Source organism: Protobothrops mucrosquamatus, unplaced genomic scaffold, assembly GCF_001527695.2.
Source record: "Protobothrops mucrosquamatus isolate PMUCROS unplaced genomic scaffold, P.Mucros_1.0 scaffold1165, whole genome shotgun sequence".
NCBI lineage: Eukaryota > Metazoa > Chordata > Lepidosauria > Squamata > Viperidae > Protobothrops > Protobothrops mucrosquamatus.
The window spans coordinates 292,559-313,142 of NW_015387380.1; the positions used below are offsets into that span (position 1 = coordinate 292,559).

General features: G+C 37.2%; 1 protein-coding gene across 1 annotated transcript in view; it reads right to left on the reverse strand.

The window, feature by feature from the left end:
* Nucleotides 1-11,337, reverse strand: part of LOC107291681 (cytochrome P450 2K1-like) — a 12,229-nt gene extending 892 nt beyond the window's left edge. The window contains exons 1-8 of the mRNA XM_015820702.1: nucleotides 11,070-11,337; nucleotides 9,937-10,099; nucleotides 8,900-9,049; nucleotides 8,021-8,181; nucleotides 7,345-7,518; nucleotides 6,718-6,865; nucleotides 4,263-4,447; nucleotides 975-1,116 (exon numbers count right to left, since the gene is read on the reverse strand). Of these exons, the coding sequence (XP_015676188.1) occupies nucleotides 975-1,116; nucleotides 4,263-4,447; nucleotides 6,718-6,865; nucleotides 7,345-7,518; nucleotides 8,021-8,181; nucleotides 8,900-9,049; nucleotides 9,937-10,099; nucleotides 11,070-11,252 (1,306 nt within the window). The 5' untranslated portion in view covers nucleotides 11,253-11,337. The remainder of the gene's footprint in view (nucleotides 1-974; nucleotides 1,117-4,262; nucleotides 4,448-6,717; nucleotides 6,866-7,344; nucleotides 7,519-8,020; nucleotides 8,182-8,899; nucleotides 9,050-9,936; nucleotides 10,100-11,069) is intronic.
* Between the last annotated feature and the right edge of the window lie 9,247 nt (nucleotides 11,338-20,584).

Below are 20,584 nucleotides of genomic sequence, written 5' to 3' on the forward strand. Positions count from 1 at the left end.
AAGATAGGTTTTGGGGTGAGTGGGTTATTGCTTAATTGGACATAATCCAAAATAACTTGACGGGAAAGGTTTTTGGCCTCCCCGGGGCATCCCTTCTGCTTATCTAATTCTCTGGTCTTTGGGGAACATTTAGTTCTTGGAATAGAGAAAACCTCTGACAAAGGCTTCTTGAAAAGAATGCTAATAAATATCTGATTGTAGTACACTCATCTATCTATATTTTCTTCCCGATACCATTACAGGTAATCTTCAATTTATAAAAGTTCATTTAGTGACTGTCTGAAGTTATAATGGCACTGAAAAAAGTGATTCATGACCACTTTTCACTTAGCTTAGAATGAAATCAGGGCCAAACTACTAACAATAGGTGAGCTCAAGGGCTTGGACCTCAAATGACTGAATTAGGTTATTTTAGATGTGTTTCAAAGCATTAGGATTCAGGATGCTATTTTTGCTTTGTTGTCATTTAAACTTAAAAAGAGTTTTTTTTAATGTATTTAATTGTAGCCCTGGTTTAATTTTAATCCAGTTCCCTTCTCTCTAACACTCTTTTTTTAATCATCTTATTTTATTTTGCTTTGTTGCATTTTATGCTCTGCCATGTTGCTCTGACCTAAGAATAAAAGCTTAAGAAAAGCCAATAAAGGGTTCAAGCTAAGAAGACACAAAGTTCTTTGTCCGTCTGAAGGCCCCAGTCAGCCAGGAAGCCTGAAAGGCAAGATTCATCCTGGACTGCCAAAAGGCAGAGATGCTGAGGCCAGCACAGCAGGAGTAACAGTAACTCAGGCACAGAGCTGAGGATCCCCCTGGCAGACTCTGGAATCAACATACTCGTCCCTGAATGAGCCTGTCCATGAGGCCTAAACTCTTGTCAGAATAAGGTCTATGAGATCAAGCTTTTATCAATGGTTTTCAAACAAGGAATTAAGGGCTGCCTTTTATAGAACACACTCTATGACATCAGAGAATCTCACCTGTGGAAAATGGCATGAATGCATCCCTTTTCACAAATTTTCCTTCAGAGTCAAGAAAATGCTCAGGATAGAAGTTGTGAGGTTTCTCCCACTGAGATTCATCATGGAGCACAGAACTCAGCAAGAGAATGATGTACGTGCCCTAAAAAAATTGAAAGGATAAAAGGATGATACGGAAAGGAGTATAGTATGTCCATTTAATGCATATCTGTAGAAATTAATACAGGGATATTATAAAGTGTTTATTGAGAAGTAAATATTGGACCTGGCGCAATATTCAATTTTAAAAAATATTAAAACTATATTTCCATCTCCATATTTTCCTGTGTTTGTTTTTAGATGCACCTTGGTTTTAAACATAAGTTTTTTTGCTTCTAATTTACATTGTTAATTAACTATCTGGTTGAACACTGATTTATTTTATACACCCCTTGCTGGACTATAAATGTGAACTCTTTTTACTGCTTTGCTGTGGAGTTATGAAACAATATGTCTTTTGCTGCATGGCAACCTATAGTGCAAAGGCTTTCTCCTTGATAATTTCACTACTGATTTGATTTGATTTATATTTGCATCAGATTTCTACAGCAAGGATTTTGTACGGTATTTTACTAGTTTTTAAAAGAACTGTTTCACTGTAGTTGTTTTTGGTATATATATATATATATTTGATCTTTTTTTCTTTTTCTTTCTAAAGAAATGGGGATTTTCCATTTTTTTTTCCTATTTACTCTCTATTGTGGGAAATATCTTTATTTTTTCTGTGGTCATTTTGTTATGGAACATCTATTTCTTTTGTCCTTGAGAGGAATTGCCTATGTTTTCTTGTCAAAGTGTGGCTATAAAAGAAATNTGTGTTATATTAAAAATGAAAACAATAAATCAAGGATTTTGAATATTATACTTTATATGATTTTTACAATGCCCACAAAAAGAGACACAAAAGAAAGGCAAGAACCAGATTAACTTAATATCAAATCCTTCTTGGAACCTTTAAAAAAATGCTGTTCAATTTACAAGCACTGAATGAAAATTTAGATGAAAGGTCTGGTAATTTAAGAACAGTCATAAACCAACCTACTGTAAGGATGATACTCAGGTACAGATAACAGCAGGTAAATCCGACTTGCAATTGGGTGGATTGGAAGTCAATTTGTTGCTGACAGAATTGAAAGAGAAGGAGCTTTGTTTGAGAATTTCAGGAAGGCTGAAAAGGGCATGAATTTAAAAGGCTGACAAATGGCAGTATGGATCAGCAATGAACTGGAATTTATTAAGAAAACTGATAGAGATTGTAGATTAGATGTATTATATTAAATCGGGGCATAACTATTAAGAGATGTAGTGGTTCAACTTGTACAAAAATCTTCTGAACAGCAAACGCTGTAGGGATATTTACAACAGAGATCTATGACTTTGGGGAATGAGATGCAATTGTTTGAAAAAATCCCAGTTATAATTTTAAGGAAAAGTTTTATTATTAAGAATCAGTGGAAGATATTTGATCCTGGACAGAACAGAGATAATAACTGCAGTGGTTTACAGTAAATTAGAAGCCATTGTGGACTTTCTGTGAAATACGGGTAATCCTCGAGTTACGAATGTAATGGAGACTGCTAATTACATTCATAACCTGAGAATTCATTGGAGTGAATCACATTAAATGAACATGAAAACTCCCTGCATTCACCCATGCATTTGCAAATCGAATGTACAGGTCATTAAGTGGATGAGGTATCTCAGGGTAGGAAAGAGCATGGGGAGGGGGCCTAGTGCTTCTGACCACCCAAAGCCTCCCCCAACCCACTGAGATATTTCATACTTTTCTCCCATCTCCAATCTTCCCCAACCAGATCCACTTATCTTTTGAAGATGTTGATGAGCTGTCTCCTCTCCATTCTCTTTGCGGCAGTTTTGCTTTGAGCAAAGGCTTGCCAAAGTCTAGAGGGAAATTGCATCCCTCTAGGCTCCAATTATCTTTACAAAAAGCCCTTGCTACTGAAAACGTAGCTGTGCCAAAAATGGAGCTGCTGCCACGTCCCTCCTGGGCTTTGTTTTCAGTGCAGTTCTGTTTTCAGTGGCAAGACTGATCGGAGCCTAGAGGGACGCAATCTGTCACCCCTGAAGACTTCTCCAAGGAAACGGCAAATGGAGAGAAGGCCTGAAGAACTGAAGCCATCCCTCCACTTGCAAAGCCTTTTGCCATAGCTCTTGTCCAGGCCTCAATTCACAGAGAATAGAGACCTAACGTAATGCGAGATCATGTGAGATCAGTACCGCGACATCTTGTGCTACTGATCTCGCAGTACTTTAGGCCTCTGTTCTCTGCGAATGTACTGAAGGCCTGCACTCAAAGAAACTGAAGACTCACTAGATCTTCGCAAGGTAAGTGAGTCTCCAAAGGCCCAGTGCCTGTGAAGACTTGGCGGGATGGGGGGAGAATAGGCAGGGCGAATGTTGCAGAGCCTCCACGGTCATTCGTAAGGGTGAATGACTGCCATGGTGCTGCAACATTCATAACTTTGGGACTGTGTCATAAGTACTTGGTGGGGGATTTATGTCGTAACTTTGAATGGTTGCTAAGTGAGCTGTCATAACTCGAGGATTACCTGTACAATGATAGATTGTTAACAGAGAGCTTTGAAGAGTAATTTGTTCGGTTTACCTGCTGGGTACTTTTTTACAGTAGATAGATGGTAGGTCAAATAGAAATGTAGAATTTTATAAATTGTAGACTTGTTTTGCAAGGGGGAATTATTGTTATTGTTGAAATATATTTATCAGTATTCAGCTGGGGGGAGGCAATTTATATGTTTGTTTGGTTTTTTTTTTTAAATGAACACTTTTTAATCTTGCCTAGTTTTTGCTTTGTTTACTGTTGTTTTTCTTTTTTTTGTTGAGGTTTACATTTTAACCTTGTTAAAAGAAGAAAAAGAAAAAAATATCAAGAAATTGCAGGACCCAAAACAAATAATCAAGACTTACTGAAGACAAGGAGGGGAAATAAAGCAATAAACTAAGACAAGGAAGAAATAAAAGAATAAAGCAATAGAGGAGAGCATCTCTCATAAATCTAGAGGTGGGGCAGTTTTGGAATGCCAGATGCCAAAGAAAAACATCTCCCATTGGCACCTTGATTGATGCATCTATGAAAATTGTTCTAATAAGATAACAATCTATGGCCTAGTATTTGGTTTAGCCAATTCCATTCATTTAAGGACTACTTTTTCTACACACTCTACACAGCAGACTAGATCTTATATAATACAGTGATTTCAGATTAATCACCTTGGGGATAAAGAAGCCTTGGAAAGTTATGTCCATGGTGGTTGCATGTGGCAAATTGGAGGGAACAATATTAGCAAATCTTTGAAGCTCATGAATTACAGCATCGGTGTAAGGCATTTTGGCTCGATGGCCAGTCCTTGGTTGGATATCACCAATTTCTCTTGCAATTTCTTCTTGGATCTTATCTGGGAAAACAAAATGATATTATGTATCAAGATTATTCATTTTTTTAAAATTTTGTTTTAAATGGAAGTTAATGCATAAATTCTAAATATCTGAATAATACAATAGTAACTGATTGTGATCCTTGGATGACGGCCCTTCAGATGGTCACTCATACATTATTCACTTTACAAATGGACTGCTGTAATCTACTTTACCTCTAGAAGTCTTGCAGACTCTTCACAGATTATATCCAGCCCAGTTTGTGGCACAGTAGATAGTGATTTGCATGTCTCATTATGCCCCTGTGAGCCCATTGGACTACTTTTAATAGGCTTCTGAGTGCAGTTTGAATGCTGGTGAGATTGGGCAAGTGGGCACACTTTGGGTCCAACAATTAAAGGCATCTAATGGTACTCCAGGACGTGTGGCTTCTCGGAACTGATACCACCCGGAGATCCAAATTGCTGGCACTCTGATGAAATGCAGAAAACTATTGAAGACCTGACTATTCCCCTGGAGTTTGTGATAGATTGAGGATGGAGCCCTGCTTAGATGGGTTTTGGTTTTTCTAGATCTTCAGGCCGTTTATGAATCTTTTTTTTGGGGGGGGGGGGATACTGTTATTTTTAAACTGTAGGCAACTCAGAACCACCAGGAGTCATGTGGTCTCCAAATTGCTGAATAAAAACAAAATAAAAAATATATCTTTGAAGAACTGGTGCTAAACCATGAAGGAATTTTGTCAGATATTAAAGGAACCAAGCAAATTCATATAGGAGGAACTATCAGAAGGATACAGAGAACAAATTCATATATGAGGGAAATATTACAAAGATGCAGAAAATATCATTAGTGGTAATTTTAAAAGTCATATTTTCTGTGGAGTTCAAAATTTGCACAGGTACATCCAAACATATTTCACCTGCACTATTAGGAAATCTGTTTGTGCTTGATATTTCATGATATTAATCTGTGATCTCCTATGTTCGCACTTTTCCACTTCTTTCTCCTTTTAAGAATATTTCCATTTAGAGAAGAGATTTTCCTCCATTTATTTTCTCCATTTATTTTGTTCTTAGTATTTAATTCCTTCAAAATTCTGTATATTCTTCAATTATTACATTCTGTTAATTACAAATGTAACTATTCCTTTACTCTTTTGCTGTCATCATTCTTCTTTCATTCTGTTTTCTGATGTGATGTCATAAGGTTCCCTGTTATTTTGCATTTCCAAAATGATTTTGTTTGACATATTTTAAACTTCTTTTTGAAATTATGTGCCCATATTACAGGGGAAACCTGTGAGTTTGCATACAGATGGGAGGTTGAACGACTGGCAACTGTGGTGCAGCCAGAAAATCTGGAGCTGAACACATTTAAAACTGTACAGATGAAAGTGGATTTTAGAAGGGGCCCCTCTATTCTACCACTTCTGATTATATTTGACAGCACAGTATCAGCAGTAGAATCCTTCACGTTTCTGGGTTCTAGAATCTCCCAGGATTTGAAATGGGCACCTAACATTAAAACTATCATTAAAAAGATGCAACAAAGGGTGTTCTTCCTGCATCAATTCGGGAAGTTCAGATTGCTCCAGGAGCTGTTGATACAGTTTTACAGAGAAATTATTGAGTCTGTCATCTGTACTTCGATTACTGTCTGGTTTGGTACGGCAACTAAACAGGAGAGGTACAGACTTCAACGGATAGTTAGTAATGTAGAAAAAATAACTGCTACCAGCCTGCCTTCCACTGAGGACTTGGATACTTCATAAGCCAGAAAGAGGGCTGAGAAAATACCTACAGACCTCTCACATCCTGGACATAAACTGTTTCAACTCCTCCCCTCAAAACGCCACTATAGGGCATTGCGTGCCAAAACAACTAGACACAGGGACAGTTTTTTCCTCCCATGCCAACATTCTGCTGAACACCTAATTACCATAGTACTGTCTTATGTATAAGGATATTTACCCATGTAGTAAGGCTGTATTATTATTATCCTTCTCATCTTTTCTACTACCTACTCCATTGATATCTTATGGTTATTATTACTTGTAATTTTTTTGTACACTTGTTGTCTGTATGTATACTGAGATCTTATGCACTAGAGTCAAATTCATTGTGTTTCCTATCACACTTGGCTAATAAAGTATTCTATTCTATTTGAAAGACAACTTAATTCTTGGCTCATCTCTTTCCCTTCATTCAAGAAGTTTTCCAGATGGCAACAATTCTTTTTTCAGTGATTTTATAGCTTTATTGCAAGCCAATATTATGAAAGTGCTTACTCTGAATTTCTGGGTACTTCATCATTAGGAGTATGGCCCAGCGCAGAGTGTTTCCCGTTGTGTCTGTACCAGCACCAAATAAGTCAGCTACAAGACCTATAAGGTTTTCATTATGAAAATATCCATCATTTGCCATCTTCATATTCTCCTGAATGTATAAAGAAAATACTAGTAAGGAAACTCAATTTCATACACATAACCAATATTCCTGAAATCTAAGAGGACACTTCATATGTGGGTAATAGCCTCATCGAGAGGTTATAGTTGCCCCAACGCTATTGGATTTCTAAAAGGAAAACTCTAAAATCAAACAGTTATACAGAAAGAGAAAAGATTGGCACAAAGGGATCACCCACTCCTATCCCCACTTGGACCTATTCCTCCAGAAAGGAATAAATATTTATGACATATTTAATGGAGAGAGAAATCAATCTGGGTGTAGTCACTGTAGATTTTGAAATAAAGTAATGAAGAGGGAATGATTAAAATTGCTTTGGAAATTTATTTTGTTCTATATTTCTGAAATAAAGATCTTAACCAACCTGCAGGTAGTATAAGTGGAGGTGCATTTTTAAAATATTTTTTAAAAAATCAGTAATAACAGACATGGGTAAAATAATCCATTACCTGTCTTTGCCGAACAAGAAATGATTCAATAAAATTCCTCTGGTCATTTTCATCAAGATCTTGGAGATATTCTATGAAAGTGGTCTGTATGAAATCATGGAACTCCTTTTGACTCTTCATTATTATTTTATGGGCACCCAAAAGAAACCCCAACTTGGGAAACAAATTATATAGCTGAAAGAATGATAAAGGAAAACTTATATTATAGAAGTAAATACTTTGAATTTTTCAGGTGGACATAGCAAACATTTTTATCAAAACAATGTTCCCCAAGTCCACAAAAAAATAAACCAAAATAATGAGGAAAATCTGGGTAGATGATCTCTCTTGCTTCATCCTCCTTTTCTCCAGAGCCTTTTTCTTCTTCCCCTCCTCTATATAAGCTGCTTTATATAAAAAGGGTGCTCGTGTATGTAGTGCTTTATATAAAGGAGTGCTGGTATATTTAGATGACATTTTAATTTGTACTAGATTTTTTATTTGGATACTCGAGTTGGAAGTTGACAGTAAAGGTAGGATTGAATCCTGATATCATCATGTTCATTGTCTTTGGATGCAATCTTGCTACAAATACCCATTAGAAGCAACATGCTTTGCTTCTCAATAAAGCTTGAATGACAAACATTCTGGTGCCTGTTTTTCATGGCATTTTTTTTCAAATAAGAAATCAGATTACCAATACAGCAGGGCTTCCTACAAGCTGAATATTTTCCCCGATTATCTTCAGTAGTCTTAGAAATGTGGCATCTTCATATTCATAGCGTTTCCCAAGTAGAATAGAAACAATGATGTTGGAAACAGCAGCAGTCAAAATTCTTTTGACGTCAAAGGGTTTTCCTGACAAATAGGTCAAAAAGAATTGTGAATGAAACCAGGATTAAATCTGCTTTCTACTGAATTTATACTCCAAAGCAGCTTACACAAAGGGAGCATTTCTCATAGAAAGCTATAGCTAGAGCTGATGACATTGGAAGTGTTTAAATTAAAAATATGAAAAAGTATTTCAATGGTAATTCATTGAATTCATTCAGAATTGCAATATTTGACCATACATCAGTGATATTTTCTTTGCAACAGTGGAACTCCCTGAGAATAAAATATTTGGCAAAGTTATTACAATGCCTGCTCATTAAATGATTGCAGTTTTAAAGACCAAATGCCTTGACCAAAAGCAGGGAGGTGCAAGAATTCCAGTTTACAATATATTTTCATTCTTAGATGAAGAACTTGTAACCCACTCTAAACAGAGGATTTAGAGGAGTCTCTAAAGAAGAATAAGTCTAGAAGTGATTGATGAGAGACTGTCGTGTTACACTGAATTAACAATTCAAATCCTTTGGAACCATTCTGCCATCCATAAGTCACATTCCTGTAAATATACTTAAGATAAATTGGACAAGGAAGCATACTTATAGGGAGAAAACAATGGGTTTAAGAATTGTTGGAGAGAAGGTATTTCCCAACACAGTCCTTGTCCATTTGATATAATCTGCAGAAACTATTTCCCGTTCTACATTTATCCCAGAAGATGCTCCATTATAGCATATCAGCCCACCTGCATAAGTCTCCATTGTCTTCGTTAAGACACTACACTCTTCTGTGATTTTGTCTTCAATGGTCCTCTTGCCCATTCCGTAGCCCCGTAATGTGGATAATGTAAACCGTCGCATCACTTTCCAGTGCTCACCACGAGCAAAAACAAGACCTGAATAGAAAATGGGTAAGATAATGAAATATAATTTTACCATCCTTTGCAGCTCATTCTTGTTTTACAACTTCATTAAAACATGCTCCATCAATTTGATCATCCAGTCTATCCAAGAACTTTCATCCAGTCTATCCAAGAACTTGTCTGAAAGGTATTTCAAAGTTTATGCTAAAGATTTCTCATCCATTTTCTTTATCCTCTGCTTTTGGTATTCAGCCTTCAGCATCTCCTTATCAAAACAAAACAAATAAAACAAAGCAAAAATGAAAGCAATCATTATTTTTCCATGTGCAAATATCTTCTAAATGATTCAAAACTGTAATTCCAACTCCTCTGGTCTCTTAACCCATTTTTACTTTTCAAAAATTCATATATCAAACATCTTTCTGCTGCAAAATCTAAAAATCATATATTTTTAAAACTTGTAAAATCAAATTTACAGTATTTTTTTAAGGATGCAGAAATTCACCAATGAGTACTAGCTGGTCGAAAGGGTCTTAATTTCTGAGAGACACTGGCAAAAACATTGCACAAAGAAAAGGTTTGCATAACCATGTACAGTATATGAGGAGAGAGAAATGCAGAAATTCCTCCTACTAGAATTCCTCAAACACCCACCCCTCCACCCCCAAATTTGCAAATATGCAGAATCGGACATGGTGGACTCAACTTTTTATTCTCCAGTTACCTCCATTGGCACTGAGGGACAAAGTCACAATGGCACAATAAAGGTTTTAGCTGGATTTTCATCCTGGTTGGATTTGCAGAAACCCTCTCACTCATCTGAGGTTCTTCTGGCTGTTAACCTCAAATGAAAAGTTCTACATTATACTGATCATACATCTGAAAGTTTGTCAACTACAATCCAGAACGAAATAACTCACCAAACCCTTTTGTTGCATCTTCAAAAATGGGAACAAAGGGCCTATCTACAAATGCATCAGCCTGGTTCACAAGAGCTTCTTTGACCGTCTCATAGCCAGTCAGCACCACCATCTCCTGGAATCCCAGTTTGATGCGGAAAATGGGACCATATTCTTTTGACCACTGGAATTCAGCAGAAGGGAAACAAAGAGACAATTTTAATCAATAATTAGAATCACATATGTAGATGTTTAAGAAACTACATGTCAAAATTCAAAAGGCACATATAATGTCATTTCCCTTTTTTCTTCTATTGACAATTGTGATGGCATATTATTCTTTATAATTTTTAATTTTCTTATGATTTATATTTAACATAAATGCTTATATAATAAAAAATCCTCACAAAACAGAAATGCTTGTCAAGCTAAGAAACGGTCTCTGATATGTTGAAACAGGGTCATTTGTGCAGGACATACTGTGAATCATAGAATTTTAGGGCTGGAAGGGACCTTGGAGGTCTTCTATTCCAACCCTCTTCTCAAAGCAGGAGCCTTATACCATCCCAGTCAAATTGTTGTCCGGTATATTTTTGAAAGCCTCCAGTGATGGAGTAGCCACAATTCCAAGAGGCAAGCTATTTCATTGATTAATTGTTCTCACTGTCAGAAAATTTGTCCTAACTTCTAGATTGTATCTCTCTTTAACAAGTTTCCACTCCTTACTTCTCGTTCTACCCTTAATTTTGGTTGTGTATTGATCACTTCAGAAATTGATTTATTGATTTATAATTCTGCTTAAAATGTGCAAACAAAAATGTGCTTCTAAGTACATATCCAGTCATTCAGCTTAAGAGCATTTATATTTCCCCAAAGGCTCCTTGGGGTTTGAACATTTCTGCAAATCTAAATAAAGAATAAGAAAATTGTTTATTCAATTAGAACATTTTAGATTGATTAACAAAAAGATTTTCTTGAAATAATCCTTCCAGAATATTTAAATGTATTCAGATACCAGATACATATTTCCATATACAGTAAATACCATCTGGAAGCAGATCAGACTTACCCGACCAAGTTACCAGGATTTTGTCCCATCCCAAACAAGTTTTGGCAAAGAATGGTAAAGATGGTTGTTAATCACCAGGCTTTACCTCTATCATTGTTCTGTGAGGCCTCTTCAGATCCATCATGTGCAGATTTCCCAAAATAGGTATGGTCCTGGGTCCCGGAGGGAGATTGGGGGAGCTGTTATTCCAGGAACTGCCCTTTTTCAAAAGGAACATAATTGCAAGAAGAAATATTAATAATATTAAAATTGTTCCAGTCCAATCCATTTTCTTTTAGTAAGCAGTTTTCAGTAAAAATTGTAAGGAATTTTGAAAACTGAAATGATTCCAGCATGTATTTCAAAGCAAGGTATTAAGCAGAGCCCAGCTTCTCTTTCTACTGAATCTTCAAACTGCTCTGTTAAAGGACTTCTGAACTTTACTCTTGTTTTTTTCCAACAGGAATTTGATCTGTCCTTGCATGTGTTACAGAAATAGCGAAATCTTTAAAAACTTACCAAACCAGTTTCATTCACCTTTAATCTTTTTCTTAGCTTCATTGTGCTTGATGTTGTCAGCTTGAAAGATACCTAGATACTTGTAATAATCATCTTCATCCAGAGTCTTAATGTTATTTTCATGGGGCATCTTGATTCCTTCAGTTGTTTGATAGTGAGTGTGGCACATTTGTCCAATCCAAACTCCATTGCAATATCTTGGCTATATATACAGACAGTATGGAGCAGCGATTCTATTTCAGATGGTGTTTTTCCATATAGCTTCAGATCGTCCATGTAAAGGAGGTGGATAGTCTGGCAGATGTTTTTGATAGCCATGCCCCGAGTTATTGAGTATTGTTGACTGAGGAAACAGTGCAATGACAAATAGTAGTGGTGATAGAGAATCTCCTTGAACTATTCCTCTTTTGATATTAACCTCTCCCAGTTTCTCACCATTGACCTGCAACTGTGTCTTCCATTGTCCCATCGATCTTTGCACAAACTTTCTGATGTTTCTACTGACTCCTGTTATTTCTAGGCATTTGATTATCCAGTCATGGGGCAGAGAGTAGAATGCCTTTTTGTAGTCAATCCACGCTACATTTAGGTTGGTCTTCTTTGTTTTGCAGTTTTCCAAAATCATTTTGTCAATTAGAAGTTGATCTTTTGTTCCTCTGCTATTGGGACAGTTTCCTTTCTGCTCAAGTAGAAGGAGATTGTTTTCAACTAAATGCTCTTGGACTGCATCAGCTACCACACCAGTTAGCAATTTGAAGGTTGTTGGTAAGCAAGTAATTGGCCTGTAGTTCCTTGGTGTTGCCCCTTTTGCTGAATCTTTCATTATCAGATACTTTTTTCCAGATGTTAGCCACTCTTCAATTTCAGTTCCTTGTAGTATGTTGTTGAACTGCTTGGCAACGAGTGGGTATAGACCAGTTAGATGTTTCAATCAAAAACCATGCAGTTCATCTTCACCTGGTGCTGACCAATTCTTGATCTTCCTTGTTATTTCTCTACCATTTCTGCTGTTATTACTAGTTCTTTCATTTCAACTTCTTTTTTATTCTTATTCTCTTCTTTTAACCATGCTGCCTCCTTGTTGTATTTCTTTGGATTATCCCATATCTACATCCAGAACTGCACTCTTTCTTCCTGCACTGATTGATTCACTGCAGTTTCTCCATTGATGGATTGATAGAAACATTTCTGATTGGATTGAAATTGGAAGTTCTGCCTATAATTTGCAATTCGAGCTTTGTATCTGCTGATCTTCTTGGCTATAGCTGTTATTTGCTGTTTTATTATTTCCAGTGCTTCCTTGATTTTCCTAATTTCTAAGTGGCATTTCTTGATTAGTTATTCTTTGGTCTTCTTATTCTTCAGCTTCTTTTCTTTCATCTATTCTAGCTTGCTTGAGTCTGATCTGAACTTGCTGATCTTATTTTCCAATCTAATCTTTCATTTTGAGGTGCTTTTTGGCTTTTCTTCTTCTTTGTTGATTTTGCATCCCAAGTAATCAGTTATAACTGCAGCTATGCTGTACATTAGTTGATTTGTTTCTTGCAATGAGTTGGTGCTTATACTTGATATTGCAGTATTTGCATCTTTTAATGCTTGTACTAGATGTTTCTTTGGAATAAGCTTCAGTGCAGGCAGCCTTATTCTGATGTTTTTGTGCTGTTCTAGGTGCTCAGTTATTCTTTGTTTCAATTCTTTTTTAATTAGAGGCAGAGAAGAGGATGTCTGGTTTCCAAATGAAAACAGTTTTATATCTCTGTTGGATTCCTCTACTGCCAACTCCCCCTGGTTTGTTCTACATTCTGAATTACTTCTGGCAAGGCTTTGATTTCTTTGACCTGGGTAAACCTTTGCAGTTCTTCCAATTCTGCTTCTGTGAATACTTTATTTCATATTATAAATCGACATTGATCTACTAACCTCTGTTCTGTTATTTCTGATTCTAGATTTTATTTCCAGAACTGGTCCATTCCTCTCAATTATCCTCTTCTTTTTGGACTTGAACTGTAATAACAGACCATTATTTCTTTTTTTTTCCTGATCACTGTGTATTTGCCACTGGTAAACACCTTTTCTTCTAGTAGTTCTGCAGCTTCTGGTCCTGTTTACTCAGCCAACAGTCTTGAGAGTCCTGTAGCCCATTTTTCACCAGATATCCAGGAATTCCAACATCTAGTGCAGACCTTATTAACCGAGGTGACATCTGAGCTGGCAGGCTTTCTGAAACTTATGTCTCACCATATATTTTTTTATGGGAGAGACACTCATTTTCTGACTCCTCTGATGAGACCTGTCCAGTATGGTTGAACCTCTGGCATAGCTCTCATCTTCCTCAGAGCACACAAGCCCCACAACCATGTCTCACGGGGGATGAATATGATTAGATTAGATTAGATTAGATTAGATTAGATTAACTTTATTGTCATTGTTTTTCTGTGGGCACAAAAGCACACATTAAAAATGAAATTTAGTTGCTTGCTCTCAAAGTATACACATACATAACACACATTTAAACATACTATATATAACATATGTATAGACATACACCCTTATATATAAATACATATAAATATTAATCACTGTCCATCTTGAATACAGAGTGGCGAGAGAAAGCTTGAGAGTTCACAAGGTTAATACTGTATGGCACAAAACTGTGACTGAATCTGGATGTTCTGCTTCGGATACCACGGAGCCTCCTCCCAGAAGGTAACAAGGAAAACAGGTTGTGAAAAGGATGTGTAGTGTCCCAAACAATCTTACAGAACCTGCTCAAACAATTGTTGTTGTTGTTGTAGTTGTTGTAGTTGTTGTAGTTGTTGTAGTTGTTGTAGTTGTTGTTGTTGTTGTTGTTCTTCTTCTTCTTCTTCTTCTTCTTCTTCTTATTATTATTATTATTATTATTATTATTATTACTTCTATTAGTACAATTCAATGAATAACTTGCTGAAACCAAGTAATTGTAACTATATTCATGGACTGGTGATTGATTTTGTAGGGTTTTTTTGGTTAAAAAATAAGTTAGAGCATTTTTAAGAGTGCCTTCATGTTCTCAACTAATAATTTGGACCCACATTTTGGTAAAGATTGACTTCATACAGTATATATAATGGCTGAAGAACCTTGAAATGGTGATAACAACTTAGTAATGACATAAATAATGCTTTCTGTGAATAGAATAGAATAGAATAGAATAGAATAGAATAGAATAGAATAGAATAGAATAGTTGGAAGGGACCTTGGAGATCTTCTAGTCTAACCTCCTGCTCAGGCAGAAACCCTATACCATTTCAGACAAATGATTGTCCAATCTCTTCTTAAAAACTTCCAGTGTTGGAGCATTCACAACTTCTGGAGGCAAGTTGTTCCACTGGTTAATTGTTCTAACTGTCAGGAAGTTTCTCCTTAGTTCTAGGTTGCTTCTTTTCTTGATTAGTTTCCATCCATTGCTTCTTGTCTTGCCTTCAGGTGCTTTGGAGAATAGCCTGACTCCCTTTCTTTGTGGCATCCCCTAAGATATTGGAGGACTGCTATCATGTCATCCCTTGTCCTTCTCTTCATTAAACTAGACATACCCAATTCCAGCAACTGTTATTTATATGTTTTAGTCACCAGTCCCCTAATAATCTTTGTTGCTCTTCTCTGTATTCTTTCTAGAGTCTCAACATCTTTTTACATCATGGTGACCAAAACTGGATGCAGTATTCCAAGTGTGGCCTTACCAAGACACTATAAAGTGGTATTAACATTTCACTTGATCTTGATTCTATCTCTCTGTTAATGCAGCCTAGAACTTTGTTGGCTTTTTTGGCAGCTGCAGTACACTGCTAACTCATATTTAAGTCACTGTCCACTAGGACTATATACTTATATTATATGATTGCCACAATGTCTTCCAAACTCTTGGATATCTGTGCTATGACTGGTATTAATGTCTGAAGTTCATAATTGTTTCCCTAAACTGCTAGAGAAGGTTAGTCCAATTCATTTCATTTCTTTTTAATAAGCAGTAATAATTACAATGATTTCTACACACTGAAATGATACAAGCATGTATTTCAAAGCACTGCATTAGGCTTCGCCCATCTACTCTTTCTACTGAATCATCAGACTGTTTATATAAGAGAGAACCTCAAATCTTTGTGCTAGCATTCTCTCTCTCTCCTCCCCAGAAGTTTTATCTGAACTTGCCCAACACTATGTATCGGTGGGATTTACAAAACTTTTGCAAACAAGTTTAAACTTATTTGAGCTGTGCAACAATTCAAAAACACTGGATTTTAGGACAGATGTTAATATTTTTAGAGCCTTTGTGGTAAATCAAATCAAGTTAAATATTTATTATAATCAAAGACCAGCACAATTAAAAATCCTCAAAGAGTATTTAGCCAAAGGTTTTCTATGAGTATTTGAGGGGCTGCCACAAAGAAGAGGGGGTCAACTTATTTTCCAAAGCACCAGAGGGCAGGACAAGAAATTACAGATGGAAACTAATCAAGGAGAGAAGCAACCTGGAATTAAGGAGAAACTTCCTAACAGTGAGGACAATTAACCAGTGGAACAGCTTGCCTTCAGAAGTTGTAGGTGCTTCATCACTGGAGGTTTTTAAGAAAAGACTGGACAGCCACTTGTCTGAAATGGTATAGGGTCTCCTGCTTTAGCAAGGGGTTGGACTAGAAGACCTTCAAAGTCCCTTCCAATTCTGATTGATTGAACTGTGCAACAATTCAAAAATACAAGATTTTAGGACATATGTTAATATTTTTGGGAGCCCTCAAGGCAAATGTTTCACTATTCAGTTAAGGAATTCAGCAAATGGAATCAAACAACTCATATTTCTGAACTCCAGATCACATAGCTACTGCCCTGATTCAAAATAGAGAGCTATTGTAAGTGAGACCATCAAAAGCTCCAAAGCTACCATAGTGGCCGTAAACTTCTGAGCTACCTCTTTAGTCAAGGAAAGACAGGAACTTCAGCAGCCACCAATCATCTGGCCATGGAGTAGAGCAAATTAAGTAGGGAAACGGATGCATCTCAGCATATAAGCAGTATTCCCATCTGATCTGTATGGCTTACCTTTACAGATAGGATCTTATATCTATTCATTTGTGGAACAGTGCCATGGAAGGCACCAGAGGCTCTAGCGTGGCAACAGTTACAGATTCATCTTGCCCTGGAATATGAACTGATGACCTACCAAGGTGGATCACATTTCTATGAGCGCTCCCTTCCCAAAACATAGACTCCCCCAGTCAGTTCTCAATAATAAGGTCATCCTTATTATCATATCAAACTGGCATTTGGAATCAGCAAGGAACCTGGGGCCATGAAAGCTCTGATGGCCAAGTCTTGGGGGAGGGGGAAGCAGAAGAGGCTGGAATGCAACAGTGATACAAACTTCAGGGCAACCTTCCTAAGAGTGACCTGCCTGATATGTCTGATGATAACTTCCCATGCTTGTCATCACCATGATGGCACTGCTTGCCTTCTCCCCTTAGAATACCCACTGTCCCCAAACCTTGTCCTCACTCCCCCAGTGCATGTATCATTACAGTTCATGTACGTGTTAGGAACAAATCCAGTCTCATCAATCTGTACCTGTTTATGTAGAAGCACATTTAGTGTTTTTGTGGTAAAGACTTTATTATCTACATTACGTAATGAGATGAGTCCACATAGTGTTGGACAAGTTGGATCATTCTTCCTGTTAGATAGCAAATAAATTAAAGGTCTTTTCCAAGAAAAAGGAAATTCTTGAATGTTGCTGCATCACATTTGTATTTGATTCTTCCATTGCCATCACAGAGGAACTCTGGGTGGTGTTCAAGCATATACATAAATTGGCACTACGGATTATTGCAGAAAAAAAAATGATACTAGTTTTTACAAACTAATTAAAATTACTTTTCTTAATTAAAGCAAATGAGACAAAATGTTCTCAACAAAAAGTTGAAGAAGACAAAAAAATAGTAAAAAGCAAAAGAAAGAAATGGATGAAAAAATAAAGCACGTTGTTTTTCATGATTTCCCTATTATTCTTCCCTATCAGAATCTACTTTTCATGAATCTATAGATCATTACTATTAATCTTCTAAACAACACATGAAATTTAGACAGTACTGAATCCTCTCTGTCAAAATAAAGGCATTTCAAGGAGTGAGAAAACAGCTTATTATAATTTTTTTTTATTTTGTCAGATCAGTGTAACACAGCACAGGTCTTGTAAGGCATGGGAGAGGAGATAAATCCAACACCAGGGGTCAGGTCCAGATCATCTTTAATGTTCCCAGGGGTGGCTGGAAAATAAATATCTGCGGGAGGCTCGTGAAGAAGAGAAAGAGTTCCATTTTGGCAAGGTTCTCACCAGCACATATTCTTTGACCTGGAATAGAATAGAATAGAAGAATAGAATAGAATAGAATAATAACTTTGTTGTCACTTTGAATGTACACTAATCAACATACATTAAAATGAAATTTCATTGCATACAGCTCTCAAAGAGTCACCACATAAATATGACAAAAATAAATAAATAAATAAATAAATTCAGAATTATGCATATACCCACATATATTATATGACACAGAGAAACAGTCTAATTCGTGTTATATATACATGCGCAAGGTGAGAAAAACGAATCTTGCGAGTTTACCAGATGGATGGCATAGGGAACAAAGCTATTACACAATCGGGTAGTCCTGCTAGAAATACTTCGAAACCTCCTCCCAGAGGGAAGCAACAGAAACAGACCGCAAAGTGGGTGTGTGGGATCTCTAACAATGCTTTGAGCTCTAAGCACATAGCGCTTATAAGCAGCATCCTGAATACCAGGAAGTGAGCTTCCTGTGATCTTCTTGACTGTCCTTACCAATCTCTGTATGGACTTTCTAAGGCACTGCTGCCACCAAAACAGACAGTGATACAGTTTGTTAAAATGTTCTCAATTGTGCCTCTGTAAAAAGTGGCCTGGACAGAAGGAAAAAGATGTGGTCTCCTCATCCGATGCAGAAAATGCAGACACTAGTTTGCATGCTTCAATAAGGATGACGTGTGGAGTGAACAATTCAGATTGTTAGTTATCTGCATCCCCAGATACTTAATACTGTTGACCACCTCTATAGCTGCCTCCTTGATTACTGAGTGGAGTATGACTATGCCGTCTCTTTCTAAAATCTACAATTATCTCCTTTATCAACATTTAGAACCAGGTTACTTTTATTGCACCTGTCCACCAGAACCTTCATGTCTTCCCTATAAGCATCTTCATTGTCGTCCTGGATAAGACCTACTACTGCTGTGTCATCTGCATACTTCACATATGATTTGTATCAGATTTGGCACAGCAGTCGTGGGTCATCAAGGTGAACAGTAGCGGACTCAGGACACAGCCCTGTGGGGAACCTGTACTCAAGGAGATGGAATTGGAAACTTTCTTTCCAACTCGTACAACCTGAGGCCTATCAATAAGGAAATCAAGTATCCAATTACATAAAGGAATATTAAAACCTAATAGGCCCGGTTTGTTCACCAGATACTGAGTGATGATTGTGTTGAATGCTGAACTAAAATCAACAAACAACATTGGCACATGGGTATTCTTCCACTCCAGGTGCACTAAGCTAAGATGAAGCACACAGGAACGTGCATCTTCTACAGAGCGGTTCTTCCAATAGGCAAACTGTAATGAGTCAAATGTAGGGGGAAGGCATGAAACCATATAGTCCTTTACCAATCTCTCAAAACAATTCATCATAATGGAAATGAGTGCAACTGGACAATAATCATTAAGGCATGTGATTATAGTTTTTTTGGGCACTGGTACAATGATTACAGTCTTAAAACATGATGGAACCATGGCCTGATACAACGAGAGATTGAAGATGTCTGTGAGAACAGTGGCCAGCTGGTCAGCACATCTGCCCAGGGATATTATCAGGACTCGCAGCTTTCTGAGTGTTGACTTTCTGCAGGACCTTCCGAACAACAGTTGTATCAAACCTGAGCACCTGTTCATCAGAAAGGGGAACAGCCTTCCTTGCTGGAACACTGTTTGTGGCTTCAAATCATCCCAAAAACATATTTAGCTTGTTTAGAGAGTCTGTGTCACTCTTACATGCTAGAGAAGCTGCCTTATAATCAGTAATTACCTGAATACCTTGCCACATACATCTTGGGTTCATAGGATCTTGAAAGAAATTCTGCACTTTCTGACTACAGGTCCACTTTGCTGATTTTATAGCACGCCTCAACTCAGCTCTTGCTATTCTAAGTGCTGCTGCATCACCTGATTTGAAAGCGGTGTTTCTCACCTTCAGCATTGCATGGACCTCCTGTGACATCCAAGGTTTTTCATTTGCTTGCATGATAATAGACTTAAGAACACTGACATCCTCCATACACTTTTGGATATAAACAGACATAGTAGAAGTGTACTCATTCACACCAGTATGTTGTCCACTCGTTGCAGCCTCTTTAAATATGTTCCAATTTGTGCACCCAAAATAGTCTTGTGGAGCTTCCATAGTTCCTGCAGGCCACACTCTCATTTGTTTTCTAATTGATCTCTCTCTAATTAACAAAGGGTTATATGCTGGCATAAGCATCACAGAGAAATGATCTAAGGAGCCAAAATGAGGACGAGGGGCAGCCTTAAATGCTTTCTCGATGTTAGAGTAAGCTAAATCCAGAGAATTTGCAACTGTGGTAGGAAAATCTACATATTGATGGAAATTAGGGAGGGTTGCTTTCATCTTCAAGATGGCGGCGCTTGGATCGGCTGCGGCTGCATTGGTTCTCGAAGGTGAAAAGTTTTTGGAGGGATATAAGGGATATAGGTCACATCAGCGGGAAGGTTTTAATGCGTTTGAGCAACTTAGTGGGACTAAGCTAACATATGATCAACAATCTTTGCTGGCATGGTGAGTTTTTAGCTGGTTCGGAACTGTTGGTGAGACCTTCAAACGTTGTTTGCACTTTTTGAAATTGTTTTGCTGGCAGCAAGATGTCAGAGCGTGCACAATCCTATCATGTGCAACAACCAAGGAGCAGACGCAATAAACAGTGGTTTGTAACAAATGGTGCTCACAGTCTCTCTAACATACA